Raw genomic sequence first — 23,601 nt, forward strand, 5'->3', positions numbered from 1 at the left:
GGTTTGCAATCCTGCACTTTGGTAAATATACCCCTAAAACTCCTGCTCTAGGGCAGGTGATTGGGCAGTAATCGCGCGGAATCCACACAAAACAGCGTTCTGCCTTTTTTTTCCAGAAACTGTGTCAGAGGGGAGACGCAGGAGAACACTGTGGGGTGTGGGAGAATCGCTTCATTAATATCCCACACAGCATAATACTGTGAAGGGGCGGGGCCATGATAGAGCCAAATTCACATTTGAGGAGAGTATGGTGTAATCCAATCGGCTGCTGCATACAATGTACATTTCCTTCCTATATCCATTGTAGAGCTAGGGCTGGTTGAGTCAGACACATTTCACAGTGCTGCTATGACAACATGGACTGGAAATTGAACATAGGCAAAGATGGAGTCCGTGTAAATGAAACAGAAAAAATGACTGCAACATGGAGAACACACCTCTTGCTAAAAAAATAAAAATGCAACTATTATTAAGACACAAGGCTGAAAACCTGGATTTAAGAGAATAGAGGTCTTAACGGTTCCTATCAGTCTGTCTTTTCATGTATGCCATCTGTCTGTCTTCTAATGCAGTCTTGATACTTGTGGAGCTGCTCCATGAATCCGAGATTTGGACATGCTGAAGGTCTTGCATTTTTTACTATAGAAAAGGCTCTGGCAAAATTAAGTTTTTCACTGTACATCAAATAACCAATCATTATTGCTGGTGCACGAGACACTCCGGCATTGCAGTGGACGAGCAGCACACCGTCCTGCCAAGACATAAAGTGTAGAATGGGCAAATAAAAATATAAAAATGACAGTTATACAATCACAATACATCATCAGTTTGCTTTGTATAATTAGAAAATACTTCTTTTAACATTAGCAAATGTTTAGGGAAAAGATCCCAAATATGACAGAATAATATGAGATTAGGAGTTTGTCATAGAATTGAAAGTGGATGTCTTTTTTAAGGAAAATACACAGCATACACAGCCTACAGCTGTAGCATCATTTACCTATCCTTTTTGCTAGGACCAGAATATGAGTCTGACTAGGTTATTCAATTATCCGCAAATTCTCTGCAATTTTTCACCCAAATTTTTTTTGCGGCAATCGCCCGAAAATTGCTGCGAAAACGGCTTTTCGCGGGTATGCGCGCTCCCGTTTTTCGACCTATTTATTTAATTCCAAATTGGTTTCACGTGAAAGTTGTTGCAGTGAAAAGTGTAGGTGAAAATGTAAAAATCAGCCTGTACCCGAAAAAATGGTAAACTAACATAGGAAAACAGAATAGAAGTGTATTAGAGATCACATTAGAGAGTTTTTGGGGACTTAAATTGTGTGAAATGGCTGTTATATGCATTTTTTAAGAAATGCCAAAAAATGATAGAAAGCAAGTTTTTTCGTGCAAAATAAATGCTCTTATTAAATTTGGGGTACATGAAAATGGGTATAAGTATATATTTGGGTCATTTTAGGGTACTTTAAAAAAAAAGTGGAAACAGATCGATTACTCCCACCTGCAAGCCTAAAAACACCTGTCCCACTCATAAAGCACCCCAATATACCTGTCCCATACCTTGAACCCTAATTTCCATCACTTTGTACTTTTTCACCCCAAAAATGTCATGTCATTATTGGCCAATTAAAAATAATTAAAAACTTAAATGTGCCTAATTAGTCATTAAGGGGGGTGTCCCAGGAGTTCTGTACCATATCCAAACATTTTTACCTTAAATTAGTGACTTTTCCCAACTTTTTACCTGCTCAGAGTAGGTGAAGTGAAATTAGTGAAAAAATTATCACCGATAAATTTTCCCGGAAAATTGAATAGGCTGTAATTGCGTTTCGCAAGAAAAGTCAGTTTTTCCGAGCGAAAACCAGACTTTTCACGCGAAAAGTCCGTTATCGCTGCTAATTGAATATCCCCCCTGAGGCTGAAAATGATCAAGGGCCTATAGTGAGGAAAGGAGATGTGGCTAGTACTGTGTGGGTGTGGCCAGTGCCATGTGAGGGAGGCCAGTGCCCCTTACACTATTAGCCCCAATGTCTTTCTAAATATGTAAAAGAAAATGCAATTTGAAAACTTTGGATTTACTAATCAAGATGGCTGCCTCGCCTGGTACTTTCGTGAGGGCCGCCATTAAGGGGGGGTCTACTGGGACTGGAGTCTCGGGACTGGATAGGCAGGGGGGGGGGGGGGGCTTGCTCCTACCAAAATGTATAGCTAGCATGGGTGCAGTGGGTGCTACAGGGCTTGGAGTGCCTCCAGGGACCACCTTCACCCTTGCAGACAGTTACTCTGCCTGCCGGACAGAAGAACACTGCAGGACTGTTATGTTCACTTCACAGCTTTCCTTGCGTGCTCCCAGGAGGAGTGGGGGTGGGCACGTACTCACCCTTATATAATTCCACAGGCCATCTGTTTGGGGTGTGGTTAGTTTTATCGACAGTATCTAGGTCGACAATGTTTAGGTCGACCACTATAGGTCGACAGTCACTAGGTCGACATGGATGGAAGGTCGACAGGGTTTCTAGGTCGACATGTGCTAGGTCGACAGGTCTAAAGGTCGACATGAGGGGGGGGGGAAATTTGTGTCGTTTTCTTCGTAGAGTGACCGGGATCCCAAATTAGTACACCGCGTCCCCTCGCATGGCTCGCTTCGCTCGCCATGCTTCGGGCATGGTGCCTTCGCTCCGCTACCGCTTCGCTCGGCACACTTTACCGTTCCAATCGTAGTCCACGTGGATCGTTAAGTATGAAAAAATCCCAATTTTTCTCTATTGTCCTAGTGGATGCTGGGGTTCCTGAAAGGACCATGGGGAATAGCGGCTCCGCAGGAGACAGGGCACAAAAAGTAAAGCTTTAGGATCAGGTGGTGTGCACTGGCTCCTCCCCCTATGACCCTCCTCCAAGCCTCAGTTAGATTTTTGTGCCCGGCCGAGAAGGGTGCAATCTAGGTGGCTCTCCTAAAGAGCTGCTTAGAAAAGTTTAGCTTAGGTTTTTTATTTTACAGTGAGTCCTGCTGGCAACAGGATCACTGCAACGAGGGACTTAGGGGAGAAGAAGTGAACTCACCTGCGTGCAGGATGGATTGGCTTCTTGGCTACTGGACATTAGCTCCAGAGGGACGATCACAGGTACAGCCTGGATGGTCACCGGAGCCTCGCCGCCGGCCCCCTTGCAGATGCTGAAACGAGAAGAGGTCCAGAATCGGCGGCAGAAGACTCCTCAGTCTTCTTAAGGTAGCGCACAGCACTGCAGCTGTGCGCCATTTTCCTCTCAGCACACTTCACACGGCAGTCACTGAGGGTGCAGGGCGCTGGGAGGGGGGCGCCCTGGGAGGCAAATGAAAACCTTTTTTGGCTAAAAATACCTCACATATAGCCTCCGGGGGCTATATGGAGATATTTAACCCCTGCCAGAATCCGTTAAGAGCGGGAGACGAGGCCGCCGAAAAAGGGGCGGGGCCTATCTCCTCAGCACACAGCGCCATTTTCCCTCACAGAAAGGCTGGAGGGAAGGCTCCCAGGCTCTCCCCTGCACTGCACTACAGAAACAGGGTTAAAACAGAGAGGGGGGGCACTAATTTGGCGTTAGAAATATATAAAAAAGATGCTATAAGGGAAAACAATAAGGTTGTCCCTATATAATTATAGCGTTTTTGGTGTGTGCTGGCAAACTCTCCCTCTGTCTCTCCAAAGGGCTAGTGGGTCCTGTCCTCTATCAGAGCATTCCCTGTGTGTGTGCTGTGTGTCGGTACGTGTGTGTCGACATGTATGAGGACGATGTTGGTGAGGAGGCGGAGCAATTGCCTGTAATGGTGATGTCACTCTCTAGGGAGTCGACACCGGAATGGATGGCTTATTTAGGGAATTACGTGATAATGTCAACACGCGCCAAGGTCGGTTGACGACATGAGACGGCCGACAAACAATTAGTACCGGTCCAGACGTCTCAAAAACACCGTCAGGGGTTTTAAAACGCCCGTTTACTTTAGTCGGTCGACACAGACACAGACAGGGACACTGAATCCAGTGTCGACGGTGAATAAACAAACGTATTCCTTATTAGGGCCACACGTTAAGGGCAATGAAGGAGGTGTTACATATTTCTGATACTACAAGTACCACAAAAGAGGGTATTATGTGGGATGTGAAAAAACTACCGTAGTTTTTCCTGAATCAGATAAATTAAATGAAGTGTGTGATGATGCGTGGGTTCCCCCCGATAGAAAATATGGGCGGTATACCCTTTCCCGCCAGAAGTTAGGGCGCGTTGGGAAACACCCCTTAGGGTGGATAAGGCGCTCACACGCTTATCAGAACAAGTGGCGGTACCGTCTATAGATAGGGCCGTCCTCAAGGAGCCAGCTGACAGGAGGCTGGAAAAATATCATAAAAAGTATATACACACATACTGGTGTTATACTGCGACCAGCGATCGCCTCAGCCTGGATGTGCAGAGCTGGGGTGGCTTGGTCGGATTCCCTGACTAAAAATATTGATACCCTTGACAGGGACAGTATTTTATTGACTATAGAGCATTTAAAGGATGTATTTCTATATATGCGAGATGCACAGAGGGATATTTGCACTCTGGCATCAAGAGTAAGTGCAATGTCCATATCTGCCAGAAGATGTTTATGGACACGACAGTGGTCAGGTGATGCAGATTCCAAACGGCACAAAGGTGTATTGCCGTATAAAGGAAGAGGAGTTATTTGGGGTCGGTCCATCGGACCTGGTGGCCACGGCAACTGCTGGAAAATCCACCGTTTTTACCCTAAGTCACATCTCTGCAGAAAAAGACACCGTCTTTTCAGCTTCAGTCCTTTCGTCCCTATAAGAGTCATATCTGCCCAGGGATAGAGGAAAGGGAAGAAGACTGCAGCAGGCAGCCCATTCCCAGGAACAGAAGCGTTCCACCGCTTCTGACAAGCTCTCAGCATGACGCTGAGACCGTACAGGACCCCTGGATCCTACAAGTAGTATCCCAGGGGTACAGTTTGGAATGTCGAGACGTTTCCCCTGCGCAGGCTCCTGAAGGCTGCTTTACCAAGGTCTCCCTCCGACAAGGAGGCAGTATGGGAAAAAATTCACGAGCTGTATTCCCAGCAGGTGATAATTAAATTACCCCTCCTACAACAAGAAAAGGGGTATTATTCCACACTATATTGTGGTACTGAAGCCAGAAGGCTAGGTGAGACCTATTCTAAATCTAAAAAAATTTGAACACTTACAAAGGTTCAAATCAAGATGGAGTCACTCAGAGCAGTGATAACGAACCGGGAAGAAGGGGACTATCTGGTGTCCCGAGACATCAGGGATGCTTACCTCCATGTCCCAAATTTGCCCTTATCACTAAGGGTACCTCAGGTTCGTGGTACAGAACTGTCACTATCAGTTTCAGACGCTGCCGTTTGGATTGTCTACGGCACCCCGGGTCTTTACCAAGGTAATGGCCGAAATGATGGTTCTTCTTCGAAGAAAAGGCGTCTTAATTATCCCTTACTTGGACGATCTCCTGATAAGGGCAAAGTCCAGGGAACAGTTGGAGGTCGGAGTAGCACTATCTCGGATACTGTTACAACAGCAGGGGTGGATTCTAAAGATTCCAAAATCGCAGCTGATCCCGACAACAAGTCTCCTGTGCTTAGGGATGATTCTGGACACAGTCCAGAAAAAGGTGTTTCTCCCGGAAGAGAAAGCCAGGGAGTTATCCGAGCTAGTCAGGAACCTCCTAAAATCAGTGCATCATTGCACAAGGGCCATGGTAAAAAAAATGGTGACTTCCTTCGAAGCAATTCCAGTCGGCAGATTTCATGCAAGAACTTTTCAGTGGGATCTGCTGGACAAATGGTCCGGATCGCATCTTCAGATGCATCAGCGGATAACCCTATATCCAAGGACAAGGGTGTCTCTCCTGTGGTGGTTACAGAGTGCTCATCTTCTAGAGGGCCGCAGATTCGGCATTCAGTTTTGGATGTTGGTGACCACGGAGGCCAGCCCGAGAGGCTGGGGAGCAGTCACACAAGGAAAAAATTTCCAGGGAGTGTGATCAAGTCTGGAGATTTTTCTCCACATAAATATAGCTAAGGGTAAATTTATAATGCTCTAAGCTTAGCAAGACCTCTGCTTCAAGGTCAGCCGGTATTGATCCAGTGGGATAAAACATCACGGCAGTCGCCCACGTAAATAGACAGGGCGGCACAAGAAGCAGGAGGGCAGTGGCAAAAACTGCAAGGACTTTTCGCTGGGCGGAAAATCATGTGATAGCACTGGAACCCGGAACTTCAAGAGATGCTCGCAGAGGACTTATGGCCTCTGCCGCTAAGAAGGGACTTGTTTCAGCAAGTACCATGTCTGTTCCAAGACTTACCGCAGCTGCGTTTGACGGCATGGCGGTGGAACGCCGGATCCTAAGGGAAAAGGCATTCAGGAAGAGGTCATTCCTACCCTGGTCAAAGCCAGAAAGGAGGTGACCGCACAACATTATCACCACATGTGGCGAAAATATGTTGCGTGGTGTGAGGCCAGGAAGGCCCCACGAAGAAATTTCAACTCGGTCGATTCCTGCATTTCTTGCAAACAGGAGTGTCTATGGGCCTCAAATTGGGGTCCATTAAGGTTCAAATTTCGACCCTGTCGATTTTTCTTCCAGAAAGAATTGGCTTCAGTTCCTGAAGTCCAGAAGTTTGTCAAGGGAGTATTGCATATACAACCCCCTTTTGTGCCTCCAGTGGCACTGTGGGATCTCAACGTAGTTCTGGGATTCCTCAAAACACATTGGTTTAAAACCAGTCAAATCTGTGGATTTGAAGCATCTCACATGAAAAGTGAACATGCTCTTGGACCTGGCCTGGACCAGGCGAGTGTCAAATTGGTGGGTTTTTTTTCTCAAAAAAGCCCATATCTGTTTGTCCATTCGGACAGGGCAGAGCTGCGGACTCGTCCCCAGTTCTCTCCCTAAGGTGGTGTCAGTGTTTCACCTGAACCAGCTTATTGTGGTGTCTTGCGCCTACTAGGGACTTGGAGGACTCCAAGTTGCTAGATGTGGTCAGGGCCCTGAAAATATAGGTTCCAGGACGGCTGGAGTCAGGAAAACTGACTTGCTGTTATCCTGTATGCACCCAACAAACTGGGTGCTCTTGCTTTTAAGCAGACTTTTGCTAGTTGGATGTGTAATACAATTCAGCTTGCACATTCTGTGGCAGGCCTGCCACAGCCAAAATATGTAAATGCCCATTCCACAAGGAAGGTGGGCTCATCTTGGGCAGCTGCCCGAGGGGTCTCGGCTTTACAACTTTGCCGAGCGGCTATTTAGTCAGGGGCAAACACGTTTGTAAAATCCTACAAATTTGATACCCTGGCTAAGGAGGACCTGGAGTTCTCTCATTCGGTGCTGCAGAGTCATCCGCACTCTCCCGCCCGTTTGGGAGCTTTGGTATAATCCCCATGGTCCTTTCAGGAACCCCAGCATCCACTAGGACGATAGAGAAAATAAGAATTTACTTACCGATAATTCTATTTCTCGGAGTCCGTAGTGGATGCTGGGCGCCCATCCCAAGTGCGGATTATCTGCATTACTTGTACATAGTTACAAAAATCGGGTTATTATTGTTGTGAGCCATCTTTTCAGAGGCTCCGCTGTTATCATACTGTTAACTGGGTTCAGATCACAGGTTGTACAGTGTGATTGGTGTGGCTGGTATGAGTCTTACCCGGGATTCATAAATCCTTCCTTATTGTGTACGCTCGTCCGGGCACAGTACCTAACTGAGGCTTGGAGGAGGGTCATAGGGGGAGGAGCCAGTGCACACCACCTGATCCTAAAGCTTTACTTTTTGTGCCCTGTCTCCTGCGGAGCCGCTATTCCCCATGGTCCTTTCAGGAACCCCAGCATCCACTACGGACTCCGAGAAATAGAATTATCGGTAAGTAAATTCTTATTTTATTTTTTTTAAACTCATGTCGACCTTTAGACCTGTCGACCTAGCACATGTCAACCTAGAAACCCTGTCGACCTTCCATCCATGTCGACCTAGTGACTGTCGACCTATAGTGGTCGACCTAAACATTGTCGACCTAGACACTGTCGATCTTCAGACCGGATCCCATTTGTTTGTAGTGCACTCTATGGTGCAGTTTGAGCCTCCTATGCGCTACCTTCATGGAGCATCAGACAGCAATTATCACAGCAGTGAGTGTATACAGGCTGCGACATCCTTCCACAGGTGATTCATGCACTGGTTTGTAGCCTTCCTACTCTACCTGATGATGTCACGATAATGACAGACAACCACCTTCACAATGCTGGTACCCATCAGCCACATCTCCACCAACCTCCACTCATGGCCCAGCACTCCCGAGGAATACCCCAACGGACCTCCTGCCCTGCACTCCAGTGGCCTATAACCTGAGGCCCTGTACCTTCCTCCTGAAGTCCATGGACGGAAACTAATTACATGTGTGTATATATATATATATATATATATATATATACACACTCTACTGTCCCCTGCGCTGCCTGTTTTTCTCTCCTTTTCCCCTGTCCCTCAGTCCACGTATTTAACTCTTATTATTTTTGTCTTTACTATCTTCTAGATTTTTTTTCTTACCCTCTATCTTATTACTTGTATAACAGCATTTTCACTTCCCTTATTCACATCTTCCTATTATACAATCTCTCCTCTCCTTAACTTTCCTCCCTTCCTGCTCCATTGATTGACTGTCTTTCTCGCTCACTCCCTCTCTCTTTCTTGGATTCCGTACTTCTGGGGTGTCATCTCCAATCAGCTCTTTCCTGCCCTCAGCTCAAAGCCAGCTGTGTTAAACTATGTCTACAGTATTAGATGAATTGAAAAAAAACAAGATCACCCCCATGCATTCTGTAGTGCATACCCTCCAACTGTACCTTTATGGCCGGTACAGTACAGTTTTTTTAACGGACTGTACCAGCAAAACTGTCTGCACCAATTTGTATCGGGAATGAGAGTAAACTGCATCACTGTATATGCGACTGTCCCTGACTATTGGCTGGAGCCAGTGGGCACTAGGACCCACCGTGGCTCATTCCGGCGGTCTGACCTTTACTAGTCACCATGCAACAGCCCAAAGGGCTTCAGAAGACCACTGTATCACTAACACTTAAGTACAAATGCATCCTGCTACCAATCACAGTAAGTGCGCAGCCTGCGGGTGCATTCTGCTCCAAGCGCACTGCAACACTCAGCACACACTGTTTGCACCAGGCTGCCACTTCTACACTGCAATACCTCTGTATGTGTACTGTACTGCTGTGTTAACCACTGCATTTACAGGGTGTTCCTGCATTAACCCTATACCTCCAGTTTTAATGTATAAATAAAAATGATAATTTCTCTGACGTCCTAAGTGGATGCTGGGGACTCCGTCAGGACCATGGGGATTAGCGGCTCCGCAGGAGACAGGGCACAAAACTAAAGCTTTAGGATCAGGTGGTGTGTACTGGCTCCTCCCCCTATGACCCTCCTCCAAGCCTCAGTTAGTTAGGTTTTTGTGCCCGTCCGAGCAGGGTGCAATCTAGGTGGCTCTCTTAAGGAGCTGCTTAGAAAAAGTTTTTAGGTTTCTTATTTTCAGTGAGTCCTGCTGGCAACAGGCTCACTGCATCGAGGGACTTAGGGGAGAGAAGTTCAACTCACCTGCGTGCAGGATGGATTGGCTTCTTAGGCTACTGGACACCATTAGCTCCAGAGGGAGTCGGAACACAGGTCTCACCCTGGGGTTCGTCCCGGAGCCGCGCCGCCGACCCCCCTTGCAGATGCTGAAGATTGAAGGTCCAGAAACCGGCGGCAGAAGGCTTTTCAGTCTTCATGAAGGTAGCGCACAGCACTGCAGCTGTGCGCCATTGTTGTCACACACTTCACACCAACGGTCACGGAGGGTGCAGGGCGTTGCTGGGGGCGCCCTGGGCAGCAATGTATAATACCTTATTCTGGCTAAAAATACATCACATATAGCCCCTGGAGCTATATGGATGTATTTAACCCCTGCCAGGTCTCAGAAAAACGGGAGAAGAAGCCCGCCGAAAAGGGGGCGGGGCCTATTCTCCTCAGCACACAGCGCCATTTTCCCTCACAGAAATGCTGGTGGGAAGGCTCCCAGGCTCTCCCCTGCACTGCACTACAGAAACAGGGTTAAAACAGAGAGGGGGGGCACTTATTTGGCGATATGTATATATATATTAAAATGCTATAAGGGAAAAACACTTATATAAAGGTTGTCCCTGTATAATATAGCGTTTTTGGTGTGTGCTGGCAAACTCTCCCTCTGTCTCCCCAAAGGGCTAGTGGGGTCCTGTCCTCTATCAGAGCATTCCCTGTGTGTGTGCTGTGTGTCGGTACTTGTGTGTCGACACGTATGAGGACGATGTTGGTGAGGAGGCGGAGCAAATTGCCGGTAATGGTGATGTCACTCTCTAGGGAGTCGACACCGGAATGGATGGCTTATTTAAGGAATTACGTGATAATGTCAACACGCTGCAAGGTCGGTTGACGACATGAGACGGCCGGCAAACCAATTAGTACCTGTCCAGGCGTCTAAAACACCGTCAGGGGCGTTAAAACGTCCTTTTTACCTCAGTCGGTTGACACAGACACAGACACGGACACTGACTCCAGTGTCGACGGTGAAGAAACAAACGTATTTTCCTTTAGGGCCACACGTTACTTGTTAAGGGCAATGAAGGAGATGTTACATATTTCTGATACTACAAGTACCACAAAAAAGGGTATTATGTGGAGTGTGAAAAAACTACATGTGGTTTTTCCTGAATCAGATAAATTAAATGAAGTGTGTGATGATGCGTGGGTTTCCCCCGATAGAAAATTATTGGCGGTATACCCTTTCCCGCCAGAAGTTATGGCACGTTGGGAAACACACCTTAGGGTGGATAAGGCGCTCACACGCTTATAAAAACAAGTGGCGTTACCGTCTCCAGATACGGACGCCCTCAAGGAGCCAACTGATAGGAGGTTGGAAAATATCCTAAAAAGTATATACACACATACTGGTGTTATACCTCGACCAGCGATCGCCTCAGCCTGGATGGGCAGCGCTGGGGTGGCTTGGTCGGATTCCCTGACTGGAAATATTGATACCCTTGACAGGGACAGTATTTTATTGACTATAGAGCATTTAAAAGATGCATTTCTATATATGCGAAACTCTGGCATCAAGAGTAAGTGCGATGTCCATATCTGCCAGACGATGTTTATGGACACGACAGTGGTCAGGTGATGCAGATTCCAAACGGCACATGGAAGTATTGCCGTATAAAGGGGAGGAGTTATTTGGGGTCGGTCCATCGGACCTGGTGGCCACGGCAACAGCTAGAAAATCCACCTTTTTTACCCCAAGTCACATCTCAGCAGAAAAAGACATAGTCTTTTCAGCCTCAGTCCTTTCGTCCCCATAATATCTGCCCAGGGATAGAGGTAAGGGAAGAAGACTGCAGCAGGCAGCCCATTCCCAGGAACAGAAGCCTTCCACCGCTTCTGCCAAGTCCTCAGCATGAAGCTGGGGCCGTACAAACAGGTGCGGTGGGGGGTCGTCTCAAGAGTTTCAGCACGCAGTGGGCTCACTCGCAAGTGGACCCCTGGATCCTACAAGTAGTATCCCAGGGGTACAGATTGGAAATTCGAGACGTCTCCCCCTCGCAAGTTCCTGAAGTTTGCTTTACCAAAGTCTACCTCCGACAGGGAGGCAGTATTGGAAACAATTCACAAGCTGTATTCCCTGCAGGTGATAATCAAAGTACCCCTCCTACAACAAGTAAAGGGGTATTATTCCACACTATATTGTGGTACTGAAGCCAGACGGCTCGGTGAGACCTATTCTAAATGGAGTCACTCAGAGCAGTGATAGCGAACCAGGAAGAAGGGGACTATATGGTGTCCCTGGACATCAAGGATGCTTACCTCCATGTCCAAATTTGCCCTTCTCACAAAGGGTACCTCAGGTTCGTGGTACAAAACTGTCACTATCAGTTTCAGACGCTGCCGTTTGGATTGTCCACGGCACCCCGGGTCTTTACCAAGGTAATGGCCGAAATGATGATTCTTCTTCAAAGAAAAGGCGTCTTAAATTATCCCTTACTTGGACGATCTCCTGATAAGGGCAAGGTCCAGAGAACAGTTGGAGGTCGGAGTAGCACTATCTCAAGTAGTTCTACGACAGCACGGGTGGATTCTAAATATTCCAAAATCGCAGCTGTCTCCAACGACACGTCTGCTGTCCCTAGGGATGATTCTGGACACAGTCCAGAAAAAGGTGTTTCTCCCGGAGGAGAAAGCCAGGGAGTTATCCGAGCTAGTCAGGAACCTCCAAAAAACAGGAAAAGTGTCAGTGCATCATTGCACAAGGGTCCTGGGAAAAATGGTGACTTCTTACGAAGCGATTCCATTCGGCAGATTTCACGCAAGAACTTTTCAGTGGGATCTGCTGGACAAATGGTCCGGATCGCATCTTCAGATGCATCAGCGGATAACCCTGTCTCCAAGGACAAGGGTGTCTCTTCTGTGGTGGCTGCAGAGTGCTCATCTACTAAAGGGCCACAGTTATGCATTCAGGACTGGGTCCTGGTGACCACGGATTCCAGCTTGAAAGGCTGGGGAGCAGTCACACAGGGAAAAAATTTCCAGGGAGTGTGATCAAGTCTGGGGACTTCTCTCCGCATAAATATACTGGAGCTAAGAGCAATTTACAATGCTCGAAGCTTAGCAAGACCTCTGCTTCAAGGTCAGCCGGTATTGATCCAGTGGGACAACATCACGGCAGTCGCCCACGTAAACAGACAGGGCGGCACAAGAAGCAGGAGGACAATGGCAGAAACTGCAAGGATTCTTCGCTGGGCGGAAAATCATGTGATAGCACTGTCAGCAGTTTTCATTCCGGGAGTGGACAACTGGGAAGCAGACTTCCTCAGCACGACCTCCAGTGGGGACTTCATCGAGAAGTTTTTTCCACATGATTGTGCACCGTTGGGAAAGACCAAAGGTGGACATGATGGCGTCCCGCCTGAACAAAAAACTGGACAGGTATTGCGCCAGGTCAAGAGACCCTCAGGCAATAGCTGTGGACGTTCTGGTAACACCAGGGGTGTACCAGTCGGTGTATGTGTTCCCTCCTCTGCTTCTCATACCAAAGGTACTGAGAATTATAAGACGTAGAGGAGTAAGAACTATACTCGTGGCTCCGGATGGGCCAAGAAGGACTTGGTACCCGGAACTTCAAGAGATGCTCACAGAGGACTCAGGGCCTCTGCTGATAAGAAGGGACTTGTTTCAGCAAGTACCATGTCTGTTCCAAGACTTACCGCGGCTGCGTTTGACGGCATGGCGGTTGAACGCCGGATCCTAAGGGAAAAAGGCATTCCGGAAGAGGTCATTCCTACCCTGGTCAAAGCCAGGAAGGAGGTGACCGCACAACATTATCACCACATGTGGCGAAAATATGTTGCGTGGTGTGAGGCCAGGAAGGCCCCACGAAGAAATTTCAACTCGGTCGATTCCTGCATTTCCTGCAAACAGGAGTGTCTATGGGCCTCAAATTGGGGTCCATTAAGGTTCAAATTTCGGCCCTGTCGATTTTCTTCCAGAAAGAATTGGCTTCAGTTCCTGAAGTCTAGAAATTTGACAAGGGAGTACTGCATATACAACCCCCTTTTGTGCCTCCAGTGGCACTGTGGGATCTCAACGTAGTCCTGGGATTCCTCAAATCACGTTGGTTTAAACCGCTCAAATCTGTGGATTTGAAATATCTCACATGGAAAGTGACCATGATGTTGGCCCTGGCCTCGGCCAGGCGAGTGTCAGAATTGGCGGCTTTGTCTCACAAAAGCCCATATCTGATTGTCCATTCGGACAGGGCAGAGCTGCGGACTCGTCCCCAGTTTCTCCCTAAGTTGGTGTCAGCGTTTCATCTGAACCAGCTTATTGTGGTACCTGCGGCTACTAGAGACTTGGAGGACTCCAAGTTGCTAGATGTTGTCAGGGCCCTGAAAATAGAGATTTCCAGGACGGCTGGAGTCAGGAAAACTGACTTGCTGTTATCCTGTATGCACCCAAAAAACTGGGTGCTCTTGCTTCTAAGCAGACGATTGCTAGTTGAATGTGTAGTACAATTCAGCTTGCACATTCTGTGGCAGGACTGCCACAGCCAAAATATATAAATGCCCATTCCACAAGGAAGGTGGGCTCATCTTGGGCGACTGCCCGAGGGGTCTCGGCTTTACAACTTTGCCGAGCTGCTACTTGGTCAGGGGCACACCCTGGCTGAGGAGGACCTGGAGTTCTCTCACTCGGTGCTGCAGAGTCATCCGCACTCTCCCGCCCGTTTGGGAGCTTTGGTATAATCCCCATGGTCCTGACGGAGTCCCCAGCATCCACTTAGGACGTCAGAGAAAATAAGATTTTACTTACCGATAAATCTATTTCTCGTAGTCCGTAGTGGATGCTGGGCGCCCATCCCAAGTGCGGATTGTCTGCAATACTTGTACATAGTTGTTGTTACGAAAAATTCGGGTTGTTATTGTTGTGAGCCGTCTGTTCAGAGGCTCCTACGTTTGTCATACTGTTAACTGGGTTCAGATCACAAGTTATACGGTGTGATTGGTGTGGCTGGTATGAGTCTTACCCGGGATTCAATATCCTTCCTTATTGTGTACGCTCGTCCGGGCACAGTATCCTAACTGAGGCTTGGAGGAGGGTCATAGGGGGAGGAGCCAGTACACACCACCTGATCCTAAAGCTTTAGTTTTGTGCCCTGTCTCCTGCGGAGCCGCTAATCCCCATGGTCCTGACGGAGTCCCCAGCATCCACTACGGACTACGAGAAATAGATTTATCGGTAAGTAAAATCTTATTTTTTATTTTTTTAAGTGGAAAATGAGGGTAGGGAAAGACACGCCTCCTTTTGCTGACACGCCCATAGGTGGCAAAGACACCTCCTCAGGTGGTTCAAGTGTACCTTTTTGTGGGCTAGGAAATGTTGGAGGGTATGGTAGTGTATGGATGCACTCAGTAGTTTCCTCCCTTCACCTTTCGACTGGTTTCCTGCATAATAGTCCTGTGTGTGGGCCAGCTTAAGAGTTTAAACTTCGTTGGTAAATAAGTGTACAAACCAAAATCTATTATATAACAATCTAAGGCCTTGGGGTAAATTTACTAAGGTGGGAGATTTTTAGAACTGGTGATGTTGCCCATAGCAACCAATCAGATTCTACTTACCATTTATCAAGCTGCTTCTAGCAGATAATAGATATAATCTGATTGGTTGCTATGGGCAACATCACTAGTTCTAAAAATCTCCCACCTTAGTAAATTTCCCCCCTTGTGTCTACTACTGTAAGTCAACTAAAGAGCAGCAGGGAGGCCCCGCCCCCTCCTTCCCCTCACAGCTCTCCCTGGCTTGCTGGGCACACAGCTCTCCTCTCCAGTGAACCAACACAGCACGTACTATTCAGCCGCCTGGCCTTCCCCACCCAACCAAGGGGGTGTTTATCAAAACATGGAGAGAGATAGCGACCAATCAGCTGCTGTCGTCATTTTTCAAACACAGCCTGTAACATGAGAGTTTATCTCTCTCCACGCTTTGATAAATATATCCCCAAGTACCTAAACTATCACCGCCAAGACACGGACAATTCAGGGACCCTAGCTCATGGCAGATCCAAGAGAGTCCAATGACGGGTCCAAAGAGATTGTTAAATATACTAGAGTAATTAACCACCTAGTTGCACTGGTGGCTCCAGAGGTGTGTCCAAAATTCAAATAGGGTAGCCACCCCAACTGCCCCCCATCCCCAAATGCTGCCAAACATTGCATCACCGGCAGTTGGTGTGGATCTTCTATTTGAATTTTGGACTGTACTGCACCCTACCTCTGCAGCTGCCACTGAAGTTGGTTGGAATCTCAATGCTAGCTCCTAGTGATCTTGCACAAGTCACTTTGTTTCCCTGCGTCTGAAATACCAAACTGGCTCGTTAAAGTGCAAGATAAAAATGAAACAAATTAAAAGTCTTGTCACACTGGGGGTCATTCCGAGTTGTTCGCTCGTTGCCGATTTTCGCTATGCTGCGATTTGTTGCAAAATGCGCATGCGCAAGGCACGCACTTAGTTATTTAACTAAAAACTTACCCGTTTTGCTGTGGATCCTGCGGCGCTTTTCAGTCGCACTGCTGATCGGTGAATGATTGACAGGAAAGGGGCATTTCTGGGTGGTAACTGAGCGTTTTCCGGGAGTGTGCTAAAAACGCAGGCGTGTCAGGTAAAATCGCGGGAGTGTCTGGAGAAACGGGGGAGTGGCTGGCCGAACACAGGGCGTGTTTGTGACGTCAAACCAGGAACTAAACGGACTGAGGTGATCACAGTCTAGGAGTAGGTCTGGTGCTACTCAGAAACTGCAAAGAATTAGTAGCAATTGTGCTAATCTTTCGTTCGCTATTCTGCTAAGCTAAAATACACTCCCAGAGGGCGGCGGCCTAGCGTGTGCAATGCTGCTAAAAGCAGCTAGCGAGCGAACAACTCGGAATGAGGGCCAATATCACTTGCTTATATTTTTCATTCATTTTTATATCTATATCTATGTTACAAGATTGACCAGTCTTTTAAAGAGAACTTGCTATGTAAAATGTTTTGATAATTTCATAACAGTAAATGCTTTAAGGAAATAAGTTTGTCATTTATTATGTTAATTATTTAGTGGCTTAATGTGATAACATAGCTCATCAAATATGAATTGCTTTGTATACTTAACGTCAAATACAGTAGAAGCTTCTGTAAATGAAGAGATAACAAGTAAGTGCTATTATAATGCTGCACTGAGTAATATAATCACTGGATGCTTGTCGGCAAGACCATACATGTATACAAAACGGAAAACTTTTAGGTGTCAACAGCTGTATGTAACCTGAGTGAGGTCATTATGCAAAGTAGGATTCAGATGTCCTGTAAATGATTCTTCCCAAGGCAACAGGATACCACACATAACAAAGGACCGTGCAATCTAATCTTCCTAGATGGTAGTCTACGATAAATAATCCACTTTAGGTTTGATGAGAAAATAATCCCATATAAATACATGCGCTATACCCACAATATTAGTGCATATAATACATGAGGTTATTCATTAACCACTTAACTGGCATAAATTTATCTGATACAACTGCAGCCAGGAGTGCGTTACCTATGGGCATATCACATACGTCTGTGCTGCCCAGCTGTGTCCTCCTTTGTATGTACAAGTGCAGAACGGACTTCCTCCTGCTGCAGCGGTCCCCTGGGAGTGACACAGTGGTCTCTGACCACCAACAACACTCCCAAAATCGTACCCCAGAATGCCTTGCAAGCAGCATGCCGGGGTGCATGTGCTTGAACGAAACATGCAAGGAGAGGAACATCGTACCCCTCCCCGCACAGCTATGCTGATCTCTGTGTGGCAAGAGATCAGCTGCAGTGGGGGGAGGGGGGGGGGCTGATGATCAGTCCCCTCTGTCACCCATGCTCCACCGTGCCCTGTAAAGAGGTGAGGGGGAGGGCCTATCACAGGGGGAGGGTAATCGGTGGAGGATCTTTTGGCGCCGGGGATGTGGGGAGGTGGAGGGTGTATGATGCCTCACAGTTTTTTGGCTGGGGAGGGGTATATATATAAAATATAAAACAACAATATAGTGACACATGGGGAGGAGGGAGTCACTAAATAGTGGGGGCACATTAACATTGGCGGCTGTGCCCCAGGTATCTATTACCAATAGGGGGCAGGGGTGATAATGCTGGGGATTATTTTGTCAGTGGGGGGCTATTTCTACTTAGGAGAGGAAAGTATTTTACAATGGGGGCCTAGGTACACGGAATGGGGGGGGGGGGGGGGGGGCAAAACACCCCCTAAGTAATTTTAAAAAATTATGGTTTTTGGGTAAAAAAATCGGCAGTTAAATGGTTAAGGTCTTTTAGGGATTAGATCAAAAGATGAAAATTTGCAGAAATATTCCTTATCCTTGGTACACACTGTACAATTATCATATTGGTCAGTCAGTGATCATCTGCTTGGGCCTACAACTGAACAGTGTATTCCCGCAACTGAGAAGTGAACATCGGCCTGTCGGACTGACTTGGACATGCCAAATCATCAGCAGCTGAAAGCTGCTTCTGATCACGATACAGACAATCAGACTAATGCTCCAGAACACTGTAATTTGTTTGGCTGAGTTATGCACACCAGTGTACCAGGGTCTACAGTCTACACCTAGAACTATGGCACTGTGGCCTTGCCTCTAGCAACTGTGTAAAGGAAAAAGAAAACAAAGTAACTAACATGTGCTGAAGCTGTCCAGATAACATATGCAATATTATATGAAGTAAAATGTTACTACCTCCTTCTTTGCTTGCTCTATAAAATCAAAGCATTCTGGGAAATATGATACTATGTCAGTCTCGGGTAGATCCAGGATGCAGAGCTTCTTGTAAGTGAACTCATCTGGATAAACATTTTCCACACCATACGCCACATTCAAGATATGTGTAACCTGTATCAAAATAATACAAACATCAATTTAAGTGCTGAAAGTGAATTCTGCCATATATAATAAGACAGGGTAGTGGCATGTCCTACATTAATACCCCCTTCACACCGCACAAATAATCCGTAAAATTTCCGGGTCGATGTGCGGTGTGAAAGGGGTAAATCCTGAATTCCCGAGTCGCCTGACCTGGTATTTCAACCCGGGAATAAAGCAGGGTTATTTCCAGGTTGTAGCCGTAATGCACAGCCAGTGCAATGAGAACTGTAGCCGTAATACTCAGCCAGTGCAATGAGAACTGTAGCCGTAATGCTCAGCCAGTGCAATGAGAACCGTAGCCGTAATGCTCAGCCAGTGCAATGAGAACTGTAGCCGTAATACTCAGCTAGTGCAATGAGAACTGTAGCCGTAATGCTCAGCCAGTGCAATGAGAACCGTAGCCGTAATGCTCAGCCAGTGCAATGAGAACTGTAGCCGTAATGCTCAGCCAGTGCAATGAGAACTGTAGCCGTAATGCTCAGCCAGTGCAATGAGAACTGTAGCCGTAATGCTCAGCCAGTGCAATGAGAACTGTAGCCGTAATGCTCAGCCAGTGCAATGAGAACTGTAGCCGTAATGCTCAGCCAGTGCAATGAGAACTGTAGCCGCAATGCTCAGCCAGTGCAATGAGAACCGTAGCCGTAATGCTCAGCCAGTGCAATGAGAACTGTAGCTGTAATGCTCAGCCAGTGCAATGAGAACTGTAGCCGTAATGCTCAGCCAGTGCAATGAGAACTGTAGCCGTAATGCTCAGCCAGTGCAATGAGAACTGTAGCCGTAATGCTCAGCCAGTGCAATGAGAACTGTAGCCGCAATGCTCAGCCAGTGCAATGAGAACCGTAGCCGTAATGCTCAGCGAGTGCAATGAGAACTGTAGCCGTAATACTCAGCCAGTGCAATGAGAACTGTAGCCGTAATGCTCAGCCAGTGCAATGAGAACTGTAGCCGTAATGCTCAGCCAGTGCAATGAGAACTGTAGCCGCAATGCTCAGCCAGTGCAATGAGAACTGTAGCCGTAATGCTCAGCCAGTGCAATGAGAACTGTAGCTGTAGATGAAGTCCGTCGACAACAGGGGAACAGCAACCATCTAATATAAGACAGCCCTTGGCAGCTACGCTTACATACATCTAGGGGTCAATTCAATTATGCATGATGCCCACAATGCAATATGCATTAATTTGGTACACACGGAAGCTCCTAGAACTCGCATCACTCTTGGGCTGCAAACTAAAATGTACAATTTAGGGCAACATCGGTGTGCTTTATGGGCAATGAAGGTGTTCTAAGGTTGTCGGCATTCCAGAGACACAATTCTGGCATCGTCCACACTTTGACCCTAATTGAATCACATCATTATTTTAAGCACTTTTCCAATTATATATGTATCCTTTCATAACTCTGAATTTGTCATCACCCCAATCACACAAAAGCCGAGAGGTGAGAGATGTATACACATCCATGTGGACAGTGGTGTGTTATCGATGTTAAGAAATAAGAATCAAAAAGTTATTTAGAAAAATAATTTCGACAGAGTAGTTCATGTCATATTTAAAGATGTCGCCCCACTCTATAGGATCGGGTTATGAGGGGGTCGGGTCTAGATGCTGTTGCTTCTATGCTGTTGCAATGTCAACTCGCATCTAACTGAACAGACCCATACCTTTGTTTCCATGTACAAAAGAAGATAAACATTTTTAGAGAAATACAAAGTATACAGTATAAAGCATGTAACATGAGCTGGACATTTATTTGAGAGTATCCGGTCTTTAAAAAGCAAAGATCATCCATCTACACAATACAGCAATGCTCAATAATACATGAGCACTCTAGGTGATGATAGTACATCCTTTAGTGGGAATGTAATGCCTCTCTCCCACTAAGAACCCAATGACTTTTACCCCATACATATGAGATCTATCATTGTATACTAAACACAGCGAACCCTTGCTTTTACCTTATACTTTTTCAGTACATCCAGATCCTGTGCAACATCTTGTGATCCTAGTGAGATACAGTGAATGCATATAAAATAAAAGAAACACGTTATTCTTGAAATGCAACAGATGAAAGAGGAAATTCTAACAAGAGAAAATAAATAATGCTTTGTTGACATATTTCTAGACATTATTTATACAGTGAAATCGGATATGAATGAACTAATGTTTGTTATACAGATAAACACTGGTTATCCCTGATAAAGTAGTCACCATTAATTGGTCTCTAGTTCCTATTTCAGTCATTCCAATTAAGCGTGAAAAAAACTATGCCACGGTACTTGGCAGGATAATGGTGGTAGGAAACATTGCTTATTTTTTTGCTCGGGCTTTATAGAGGTGTCAGCAAAAGTAAACAATGTTCTAATTACCATAATACACAGATGCATGCCTTATCTTTGTGGAGTTTATATGTACTCCCAGCATTTGCAAAAACATAGTTATGAGTTAATCGACTGCTAACTAAAAAGTTAACCATAGAGTGTGTGTGTGTGTGTGTGTGTGTGTGTGTGTGTGTGTGTGTGTGTGTGTGTGTGTGTGTGTGTGTGTTGCAACATTTTATCTTCCACTTCTGAACATCTCTGACAGAGCACTGCCAATCATTCCAGTGGTGTTGCTGTAAGACGACAGCGTACACACTGCAACAAATAATCTTATAGCATAACAGTGATAGAAAATGACAGCTAATAAAGAATGTTTATAAAACATGTGTGCGTGTGTGTATTGTACAACACACACACAAACATATTTACAGCTGAAAAAAGGAGCCCTAATGTATCAAACAATGCTAAATGCTGAAGAGTGAGTTTTCTGTTCTTGCCTAAAGCGTTACAGCATTAATTTTCAGATCTAGCGGTTCTACAATTATTTTTGAACTACAAGTCACAGACTGCCAAGCTCGTCTTTTGGACCTTGAGTCCTGGGCATACTGGGATTTGTAGTACAAATATTACTGCCACTTGCTTTGCGAATGTTTCACACAAGTAATAGTCAAGACAGGCACACACACACTGTTACATACTGTCTATATGATTACCCAGCAGTAGCCAAGGCTTGATGACTCCGATCTGCAGATCCAGGCTGAGATCTTCTACGTAACCGCAGGAAGTATCACCCGGCTGATCTGGGTCATCCACAACATGCACCAGGGAGTCTTTCCAAGTCTCTATAATTCTCTTCCCTGATAAGGTAGTGACTCTCGTACACTGCTTTTTGAGTTTGTTTTTAGAGAAGCCTTTGATTTCATCTCCAAGTGAGTGCATGACATCAGCCTGAGCTGTACACTGTGCAGCAAGCAGTAGCAGCAGAGGGGACTGATGCTACCCTCCACTCCTGCAGCCAGGCCCAGATACAGTAACAATGATCCCCAGACTGCTGTAAACATTTCAGCAAGGGTTGTGTTCACTTGTAACATGCTAGGCCATATCTCATTGGTTACACTGTTGGCCATTGCCATTGGCTGCCTTTTACAACACACAAAACTGAAAGCTGAAACCACAGATCTTGTTTCTCGAATGCATTTTTGTCAAATTAAAAGTGATTGCTCTTTCGTTTTAGATTTAAATTTGATGTGCCTAAAGGAAAAATACTTTTTAATTATAGCAAGAACAGAGAAAGAAAGAAAGAAAGAAAGAAAGAAAGAAAGAAAGAAAGAAAGAAAGAAAGAAAGAAAGAAAGAAAGAAAGAAAGAAAGAAAGAAAGAAAGAAAGAAAGAAAAAGAAAAGAAAGAAAGAAAGAAAAATAATAATGAAGCAAGGGCATTCCCACAGCTTCTTTTTGTTCTGGGTGCAACTCTCAATACCTAGGGCTCCATTTATCATTAAGCAGAGTTGCTGGTGATATATTGCATGTAACATAGTAACATAGGGGGTCATTCCGAGTTGTTCGCTCGTTGCCGATTTTCGCTATGCTGCGATTTGTTGCTAATTGCGCAGGTCGCATGCGCTTAGTTATTTAACTAAAAACTTAGCAGATTTGCTGTGGATCCTGCGGCGCTTTTCAGTCGCTCTGCTGATCGGTGAATGATTGACAGGAAAGGGGCGTTTCTGGGTGGTAACTGAGCGTTTTCCGGGAGTGTGCTATAAAACGCAGGCGTGTCAGGCAAAAACGTGGGACTGTCTGGAGAATCGGGGGAGTGGCTGGCCGAACGCAGGGTGTGTTTGTGACGTCAAACCAGGAACTAAACTGACTGAGCTGATCGCAATCTGTGAGTAGGTCTGGAGCTACTCAGAAACGGCAAATAATTATTTATTAGCAGTTCTGCTAATCTTTCGTTTGCTATTCTGCTAAGATAGATACACTCCCAGAGGGCGGCGGCCTAGCGTGTGCAATGCTGCTAAAAGCAGCTAGCGAGCAAACAACTCGGAATGACCCCCCTTAGTATCTAAGGTTGAAAAAAAAACAATTGTCCATCGAGTTCAACCTATTTGTGTTCTCCTATGAAGGATTATTTTGTATAAAATTTTGACTGATGTTGATTACTGCCGCTACGTTTTACCCCTCTTTTTTATAATAACCATAGTGCGTGACTATGCCCTGTAACCCTGGATATCCTTATCCATTAGGAATTTATCTAACCCATTCTTAAAGGTGTTGACTGAGTCGGCCATTACAACTCCCTCAGGCAGGGAATTCCAAACACGTATCGTCCTTACCGTAAAAAAGCCTTTACACCGTATTGTGCGGAATCTCCTCTCCTCTAACCTGAGCGAGTGTCCACAAGTTCTCTGTGTTGATCTAACCAAAAACAGGTCCTGCGCAAGATCTGTATATTGTCCCATTATATATTTGTAGATGTTGATCATGTCCCCTCTTAATCTCCTCTTTTCCAGTGTAAACATGCCTAGTCTTGCAAGCCTTTCCTCGTATTCCAGCGTCTCCATACCCTTAAATAGTTTGGTCGCCCGCCTCTGAACCTTTCCTAGCTCCAGGATATCCTTTTTGTAGTATGGTGCCCAGAATTGTACACAGTATTCAAGGTGTGGCCTCACTAGTGATTTATATAACGGGAGTATAATACTCTCG

General features: G+C 46.0%; 1 protein-coding gene across 2 annotated transcripts; it reads right to left on the reverse strand.

The window, feature by feature from the left end:
- Positions 1-235: 235 nt before the first annotated feature.
- On the reverse strand, positions 236-21,960 carry DUSP19 (dual specificity phosphatase 19). Of its 2 annotated transcripts, none has more exons than XM_063933317.1 (4): positions 21,614-21,960; positions 20,538-20,584; positions 18,397-18,549; positions 236-751 (listed from the first exon to the last, which is right to left on the reverse strand). In XM_063933317.1, exons 1-4 carry the CDS (start codon positions 21,837-21,839, stop codon positions 527-529), a joined length of 651 nt encoding a protein of 216 aa, XP_063789387.1. In that variant the 5' UTR covers positions 21,840-21,960; the 3' UTR covers positions 236-526. The 2 variants fall into 2 exon arrangements, with proteins under 2 accessions (XP_063789387.1, XP_063789386.1); XM_063933316.1 differs by having other exon boundaries at positions 21,599-21,960.
- Positions 21,961-23,601: the final 1,641 nt, after the last annotated feature.

Source organism: Pseudophryne corroboree, chromosome 7 (assembly GCF_028390025.1).
Source record: "Pseudophryne corroboree isolate aPseCor3 chromosome 7, aPseCor3.hap2, whole genome shotgun sequence".
Classification (NCBI taxonomy): domain Eukaryota; kingdom Metazoa; phylum Chordata; class Amphibia; order Anura; family Myobatrachidae; genus Pseudophryne; species Pseudophryne corroboree.

Excerpts from the sequence above, each read along its gene's own strand:
- DUSP19 (XM_063933316.1), bottom strand. The coding sequence starts at position 21,839 with ATGCACTCACTTGGAGATGAAATCAAAGGCTTCTCTAAAAACAAACTC. Across the intron at positions 20,585-21,598 it reads GCTGGGTAATCATATAGACA|GATCACAAGATGTTGCACAG; the intron begins GTATGTAACAGT and ends GTATCTCACTAG. Across the intron at positions 18,550-20,537 it reads ATGTACTGAAAAAGTATAAG|GTTACACATATCTTGAATGT; the intron begins GTAAAAGCAAGG and ends ATTTTGATACAG.